Raw genomic sequence first — 9,220 nt, forward strand, 5'->3', positions numbered from 1 at the left:
ATGTTTATGGCAGCAAATTGACAGTAATTTAACTACATTAAATCTTAGCACCAGTAAAAGAAAAAGATGAATGTAACATTAAACAAGCTTAAGAGAATGGTAAAGACTAGCTCTTGTTTAACAATGCAACTAGCAAATCATTCAAATGGCCGATCTAGAATCTCAAAGCACAGTCACAGTAGTAGTTGCATTTCAAGATGACATCGAGCCAGATGGCCTGTCTTGGGCCATCAGTGATGCTGAGTGGCAGTTTTGCTGTTATTTCCACTCTGCAATGAATGAAAACGAGTTGAAAAAGAAAAGATACATAGATCTTATTTGGCAGTTAGAATAAAAATATCTATTTTACTATTTTGGAAAGAATCAAGATAGAGGTCTTTATAGGAAGACGTGTTGAATCAGTTATTTTCACTGAAAATTCAGATGATAGATGAAACAAAGCTTGAAGTTAGCTCTGAGTTTAAATTCTGTGCCTGTAACTTATAGACAGTGAGACTAACTTTTGATTTTATCGTATTAATATGTAAAAGAGAGAATTAAGGTTAGATATCGCCATGGATGTGAAATTGACTGCTATTATAATGAGAAATCAATACTTTTTAGTTTTAATTATCTAGTCTATTTAAAGAAAAATATATTCTGATCGTTGAAATGAAATACTTACAATTTCATGCTTAGTGTAGAAAGGCACTTCCATGTTATGTTTAACTATCCTGATAGTCCAATTTATATATTGGAAATTTTGTTAACATTTCCTTCTCAAATTGGTAGTTTATAGACACTGTGATACATCAGGGCCCTTGATCTGACCTACAGATTATTTAGTGGCACAATTCTGTGCTTCTTCAAGTAGCTCCAGGTATACATGGTGAGTCAGGTGTACTCTAGGTCAGGAGGATGAGTATAAATATTTCTCAAGAGTTTCAATTTTACTCAAATTAAAAACAAAATACACTTGCAAGACTTTTATAAGTTTTGGCCTAATTAGTGTTTGTAATGTTTTTTAGTGTGATACTATGTTGTCACTTTACTGGTATTACAAGAAAAGCAGGACTTTACTAAATTAATATTTTGAGTTGTTTTGGAAAGTGGGAAAAGATTAAATAAGTAGTTCATCAGGTTAGGTGCTTTCACAACTTGGTCTATTTATTATTCACGTTTGAAAACAACCAACTAAGCAGAACCTCTCTGCTGACTGAGCTGGTCCAATGGGGTTTCTGTTACAGGGCACTAACACCAAGTGGTTGAGAAAGAATAAACTTCTTTTGACAAATACCTCACATTTGAACTAATTTGGATAGTCATAATACAAATTATTGGCTATAAATATTTCTCATATTTCTACACTCTATTACTTAGACATCAAAATCAGAAATAGTAGGTTTTTTGGAGATAACTGTGAAAACCCAGATTGTTGTGGCTGGATCATGATATTTAGTGGAGGAAATTATTAAACAATTTCAGGAACCTCAGTCAAAATTTCTGGAAAAGACTTGGAAATAATGAACTAAATAAATAGAAATTGATAAAAATCAATTAAAATCAAGTCAATTTTTATTTATTGACATGAAAAGATGTCAGAAAATATTATTGGAAAAAGAAACAGGTTATGGGTCAGCATGAGAAAATACTATTGACATGAAATTATATCTATATTTGTATATAGGCAAAGAAAAATCCCTGAAAGGATGTTCAACAAAATGTTAAAAATGGTTATATCTAGTTATGAGATTTTGAGTGGTTTATACCTCTTTTTTTATTAAATTTATTGGAGTGACATTGGTTAATGAAACCATATAGGTTTCAAGTATACGACTCAATAAAACATCATCTGCACACTGCATTGTGCACTCATCACCCAAAGTCAAGTCTCTTTCCCTTCCCATTTATCCCCCCTTTGCCCACTTCCACCTCTCTCTGCCCCCTGAAAAAAATAATAAATTATTTACATTTTTAGAGACAAAAGTAAACCATATTGGGAAGAAAAGATAACAAAATATTTTGTCCTTAGATTGCACAGTGATTCTTGGATATTAGATGCATTTCAGCGCATCCACAGTGAAGAAACCAAGTTTTTCATGCCGTATGATTTGGAGATTTCCAATCAGGAGCTAAGTTACATAGTGAAAAAGTCTGAGCAATGGAGAGGAATTAATGGCGAGAGAAGAAAGGTGAGTTGGTTTGAAGTAGATTTGTTTTTTGCCTGAACAAAAGACGCTCATTCTCTTAGCATACCCCTCTTCCTTTTCCCATTCAGATCTTCTTGTAGAATAAATGCTCAGCCTCTCTATCTGCGTGTCCTTAATCTCTGACAGTGTCTGCACAGTGTAGCACATTTTTACTATTTGTTCAATACATGAAAGAGTGCATGCCTAAATGGTTGAATAATTGAACATAGTTTGCCCATATAATGAACATATAATCTATCTCATCCTGTTCTCTACTTGATAGAAACCTAAACAGTAGCTTTTTAAAAATTCCACAAGGGTTTATTATGAATACACTCAATATGTATTGAATTCCGTTCATTTAATAGTTAATATAACATCATAGCAGCCATTTGCAAGACCACAGTCCCTGACCTGAAGTAAAACAAATTTCACATTACCATATATTTATTCCGGTTTCTTCTTCAAAAATTCTTGACTAGCAGGATAATCTTTAAAAGGCCCAAATTGTCAAAAGTATCTTAAAAGTTAAGATAATTATCTCTAGGATAATTACAAAGTGCCTGGGGTAGGTAGAGTACATTTTATTTTATTATTAAGTTTCACAACATGGAAGTTTAGCAATTTGGAAGCAATCCAAAATTGAGTACCAAAATAATTTGAGTTGAGCATCAGTACCTAACGAGAATGCAGAGGAAAATAGAAAATTATTTTAGTGTTTATTATTTTAGCTAGAGGAGGAGGCTGGGGGGGAGGGAAAAGGGGGAAGAAAAGGGGCCAGGAAGAACAGAAGATCAAACAATGTTTAGGTACTAGGAGGAAAAGTAAAAGAGACTGTAAAATTTTTTAATTGTTTAAAATTAATATTTATTCCCTCTTTTGTAAAACAGCTTAGTTGACCAGTGAAGGACATGAATAGAACTTAAGAAGCGACCTCAGACCTTAAATGTTCATAATTCTGACTATGTGTACACATCAGATGGGTCAAAGAAAAGACAATTTGATTAAATGTAATTAAAGTAAACAGTTCATTCAAAGGTATTTGTGGCTTAAGTGAAATATATTGGCTTAGATTCTGTGGGGCCATTAACAGGAATTAGTGCATCTAGGTACATTAACATATCTAGAGAAATTGCTGCTGTCGCCAGCATGTAGAGACTCAGCATCAGGCAGGGACAAGACTTTAGAGATGCTCATGCGAATGACCGGCAATCTCCAGGGCCCGAGATTTCTGGCTGCTGGGTGACTTAGGAAGAGCACAGAAACACCCAGGCTCAACCCAACAGACGTGCGCGTCTTACTCCTGTGTCATGTCTCTTCGTGACCTGGCATTTATGCCATGAACACGTCCTCTTATTTATGATTAATTTTTGTATGTTATTCCTCTTAAAATGTTTTACGTTTGCTTGTTTTTTTCTAGATATCAATTCAACGATTAATAATCAATTTGCTATAACTCAGGAAGAGCCAAATGAAATATTTTTAAAATTTATTTTAAATTATGGTTGATGTACAGTATTATATCAGTTTCAGATGTACATAGATTTTCCTTGTTTAGTTTATTTCAGTAGGGAAGCAAGGTAGCTCTGTTGAATAATTGATGTACTAATTTCAAGATATAATGCCAGTTTAATTGAGAACAATTATCTGTGATCTAAAATGCTAAATTGAGAGTGGAATAGCCATTTTAATATACAAGTATTTCAAATAAGTCGTCTAGAATTCTCTCACTTTAAAATTTTGATCTAGATCCCTGCCACAGTGCTAACTATTAAGCATGTGCTTCTCATTTTTATGCGTTGGATTAAAAATTGCCACATAAATGGACACTTTATAATATGCTTAATTTCCTTTTATTAAATTGATAAATGCAAAACCATAGAACACATTTACAGTATGATGAGAATTTAGGATTATTGCATTTTGTAAATTTTATATTGTTCGTACATATAATTTGTCATTTGTGCAAAGACAGCCAGATGATAATTTCAAAGTATTTTAGCCGTTTTTTTTGAGAAGGAAAAGGTCACTTTCAGCATTCAGAAAAGACACCATTCTATTAAACTAATTTGCCTACATGCAAATTTTGTCATTTTTACCTCATTAACTATTTATCATGGAGTAAAAAATATATATATTCATGAAGGGGCAGCTCACAGTCTGATGGAGCTGGAACTAATATTTTGCAACTCTAATGATTTTCTGCATGTTTAATTAGATAGCATAAGGTTGATATGATTAGGTCAGGATGTAGTGTTTTTCATTAAAATACATTTTAGAAGCTGTATTCATAATCTGCCCTTGCAATTAAATAATGAGCCTATGAATTTAATATTATCGACCCAATTATTATCCCATGCAAATGTATACTTTTAATAAATTTGTGCCGTAGGACCTTCATTAGCAACAGAAGAAATGATATTCTAGGTACATAGATTGAATGGGTATGGTTAAACTTATATAACAGTTTTCAACATATCAGGAAGCAGAGCTTCAGTACTTGGAAATTTAATTCCAAAATGTGCCTTACTATTTGTTGAAGACTAATTTCCATTATAATTATTTTCTTAAAGAAACTACCACTTTAAAATGGGCTATTGGAGCTCATAAAAATAGCAAGATGTTAGGCAGAGATGGAGGTTTACAGAAAGTTGTGTTTCATGGAACATTGGCGTATAAATGTAGAGATCCGTTCAAGCACTGTAAATGGCAAACATAAACACTAAGATGTCTACTTCTCCAGCATCTATATTATCTGAGAACTGCCATGTGCAATTAATGATTCCTTTTGTTGTCGTATTTTAGAATAGCTTTTATTAATAGATGCCTGCACACTGGAAACATGTAAGGTGCTCTGAGAAGGAGCTGCCCACCTCTTATCATGAATGTGCACAGAGACACACATATGCACAGAAACATGTCCTGTTCCCTCCGCTTGCATAAGAGATGCTCTTTACCTACTACTTTTGTGCACTTGAAGGGTGATCACAATTATTTGACTTTTTTAGTTCATTCTTCATGAAATTCAGTTCTGGTTATAAACAATTTATAATTTTTAATAAAAGGAGATAATTCAAGAAGCCGCACCTCCATTTAGTACTGGATTAGATAGAGGGGTAGAACTCAGCCTTGTTATTGACACGACAAACTGTGGACACTGTGGCATGTGTGGCTTCAGTGTTTCCTGGGAATATCCCTCGGTTCTACTTGGGGAAGGTCGGCAGGGAGGAGGAAAAGCTTTGGTGGGGGGCACGAACGGCAAAGTGGGAGAAAACAGATAAAACGGAAGCATGTTGATGAGGATTTGGGATGGGGACACTTGATAGGCTTTGGCCAGAACAAAGGCCAGAAGGTGGAAGGAGGGGAGAGAGCAGCCTGCGGAGGTAGACCGGCAAGCGGCCATGTGCACAATTAGTGGGGACTCTATATTTATCATAGGAAATGGGAAGCCACTGAAATTTTAATGAAAAGAAGTAACTCATTTAGTTAAGAATTTGGGTTGCCTTTGAATTGAACTCTATAAATTGCTTATTTTAAAGCTCTAATTAATACTTCCACCTCTTGGGAAATAAATAGCTTAATGCACTCCGTCTAATACATAGTTCAATTTTCCATCATTGAGACTTGTTTATTCATGGAAGTTCTAAGTTATCCGGGGCATTTTCTAACTACCCCATTCAATTCAATCCTACAGTCATGCATAGATGGTGTCTGATATGTCATCATGAACCAGATTTGCAGCAACAGGACAGGCCCAGGGTGTTGAGCATTTTGTAAGCTTGATGGGGGTGAAGGTAAACAGCAAACCTAAATTGGACCTAGTCAAATTTGAAATTCGGAATGGAGTGTGGGAAACGTGGAAATAAAAACCAGGAATCAAATTGACTCCAAAATGGTAGATGACAAGAGTGGTGACTGCAGGGCAAAGAGCGCTTGAATCTAGGTTCAAAGCATAAACAGGCATAACTCAGTTAGAGCCAAGGAGCATCCTAATTCCTTACAGCAGGAGAACAAAAGGTGATCACTCAAACCGTCTACATGTACTGCTCCTGGTCCCCTGATTGCAGTTCCAGTGGACTTTCAGATTTCCAGGCTTCACTTGTGGAGGCTCCCATTTCCAAATCACTGAAAGGTTTTTTACACTAAATGCCGGGCACTGAATTAAGTATCCATCGGTAAGGAATGAACACCTTGAGCTCCAGAACTGAATTTTGAGTGAAAGAGACACAAGCAGCAATGTAGGAGGTAAATGAACTGTTTTTATGGGAAGGCAGTACTCTAGATGCTAAAAACATAACTCTGTTGCATTGAAGAACCTTAATTTTTTTCAGTAAAGAACGTATTTTAGGGACCCAGGTGGATACAGCCAAAAAGTATGTCTAAATTATCCTAAATAAACAGACTTCTGCTCAGTAACCAAATATATAATCTGAACTTCGTATCTAGTGTTATTTTCTTCCTGCATTGAACAAACTCCCAATTCTACAGAAGCATGAAGACAGGTATCTTTTAAAGCTTTTTATATAATTACGGACTGTATTTAGAACTACTAATATTATATCAATTCCAATTCTTAGACAATGAAGATTAATATTAACCCAAATAATTTGATAGTATAAATCTTAGCTGTTGTTTACGAGGGTGACTTAGAAAAGGTCTGTGACAACTGACGTTTCTCTTAGTTGTTGCTCTGAATTATGACAAGCAAGGAGCAGAGGGTCCTGCTCGGGGGTGGTTTGGTGGATTGGTTAATTGATACACATTTCTCCCTTGATCTTTTTTTTTCCTTTCTTTTTTATCTCTGAGCTTCTGGGACGTTTGTTTATAACTTACCCAATGTATTCTTAACATTTCCAAAGGTCATTTGGCCATGGAGACCTTGATCTTGTCTATAGAATGAAAGGATAGATCATGGCTAAAGAGAGGAGTAACTAGGATCTTTCTGAAGATGCCTCAGATGTTTGCCTTTTAACATTGACAAAGACATTTACATTTTGTTAAGTACTTTCCCCCTTGATTCTAAAATTATTTCTATTTGAAGTGAAGTGTAATCCATATGTTTTTGATTCATTAACACTTAATTTGTTAGCATCCCTTTACTGGAGTGCTATATAGCAGCCTTTTCATCTTTTTTATAAGCTTATTTCCCTCAGACACAGGAAATCAAGTTTTTCTAAGAGTAAACAAACTTAAACTCAAAGAGACATGAGAGAGTTTTGTGTGTAACAAAGCACCTATTAGCTTTGAACTACTTCTGTACTCAGTATGCAAATTTCTTTTTTAGAGTTCCCTGAGAATCAGGTATATTTGTAATTAAACACGACACAATACAAAGCTTTCTGTTTTATTATTTACTGAATTTTCCTACTATCTTACTCTAATTTCTCTTTATGATAAAACAGCCAACTAATATATTAATGAACAAGTCATTAATGATAGTTATTTAATTGCCATCTTATTATTTATTCTTATTCATAATGCAGGAGCTACTTTGAATAATTATGTAGTAGGAAATGTAATTTCATGTAAAGCATTAAACAATCTCCCCCCCCCCCCCCCCTTTGGAAGTAGATTGTTCTTGACCAGGAAACCTGAAAGTCAAGCGCTTTTTCATATTTTACTATTATTTGATTAACATAAACTCTCCAACATTACCTGGTTCTGTATAGGCTTTAATGACACTAAAATGAAACTACTGCAATGCTATCTCTCCTATTACCCTTTGTTCTTTTTAGCTTATCTCTAGGGTGTTCTGTGGGCTTTTAACAGTCACAAAGCTTGGATAAATTAGTATTGCAAAAATGTCACCATATTATTATTACCTGTTCAGGGAAATTATTTGACTCCTAACACTCACATTTTTCGTAGATTAGTCGAAGAGAATTAAGAAAAGAACAAATACAGGGTGTTCCCCCCAAAATGTATACACACTTTAACAGCTGATAGCTCAATTTTGAAAATAAAATGTAGTTTAATAAACACTGCCTTTATAATTATTTAAAGTGTGTGTATACATTTTTGTGGTACACCCTATATACATAGTTGGTATTCTCACTTTATAGATGAAAATACTGGGGCTCTGTGAGATGAGAGACCTTCATTCATTCAATCATTCATTTATGTATTCACCACTTTTCTGTTGACCATCTTTTATGAAGTAGGCCCATTTCTTAGGTACAAGTGAAAGCAGGCTGAAACAGTCTCTGTTCCCTTGTAGTCTAGTAAAGAAGATGACAGGTGAGAACATAAATAACAACACAGTAAAATAGTGGAGTAATAGAGCTATGTTCTGGTTGGTATGGTGGTAGCTTGAACAAAGATAGTCTTAACCCGTTTGCAGGAGCCATTGAAAATCTCCCAAAGGAAAAGGTAATTAAGACAAGTATTCAGGATAAAGAGCAGTAAAGGACAAAAAAAGGTAGTTGAAGGCAATCGGGCACCTGAAGAAAGTGCCCTCCAAACAGGATGAACTGTCATGGTATTTTGGAGAACAGAAAAGAGCTTAGTATGGCTGGAACATAAATGATGTAGGCAACAGGGAGCACTGAGTTCCATTAAATAGGCAAGAAATGGATACACATTAATATCTCACTTTGTGCCCATTCTAAAACCGGAGTTCCCAGTAATTCCATATGAGCTCGTGCAAAAATGTCTGGCCCAAAGTAGACTGTAAAGTGAAGTCAAAAATTACAAAGATATACATAAAATTGTCATAACAGTTATATTTTCCTTTAATGTAGGAGTACAGGAAATTTTTCTTATTGTCTTTGTGCTTTCCTAAATTTTCTACTAATTTTCGTGATGAATTTGTTTTCATAATTAGAAAAAAAGACCTATAAAAGTGATCTTTGAAAGGGAAAGCCATCAGACACAATTTAAAATCCTTTACAAGGCACTGTCTCATGCCACTGTGGAGCATCTGCTCTATAGAAAGAAGATGAACAGACAAAGCCAGAAACTCATGTCACGCTCACAAATAGGTGTTTGAGCCAGGAAAGCCTGTATGTAACACAGTGGCCTCTTATCTATCTTCAGACAGGGGGACAAGACAC

General features: G+C 34.9%; 1 protein-coding gene across 1 annotated transcript in view; it reads left to right on the forward strand.

The window, feature by feature from the left end:
• LOC107537507 (uncharacterized) overlaps window positions 1-5,449 on the forward strand; it is a 160,777-nt gene extending 155,328 nt beyond the window's left edge. The window contains exons 12-13 of the mRNA XM_087820727.1: window positions 2,012-2,171; window positions 5,234-5,449. Coding sequence (XP_087676853.1) covers window positions 2,012-2,171; window positions 5,234-5,449 — 376 coding nt within the window. The remainder of the gene's footprint in view (window positions 1-2,011; window positions 2,172-5,233) is intronic.
• The last annotated feature ends 3,771 nt before the right edge of the window (window positions 5,450-9,220 follow it).

This window comes from Miniopterus natalensis, chromosome 9 (assembly GCF_054644295.1).
Source record: "Miniopterus natalensis isolate mMinNat1 chromosome 9, mMinNat1.hap1, whole genome shotgun sequence".
NCBI classification, from domain to species: Eukaryota; Metazoa; Chordata; class Mammalia; order Chiroptera; family Miniopteridae; genus Miniopterus; species Miniopterus natalensis.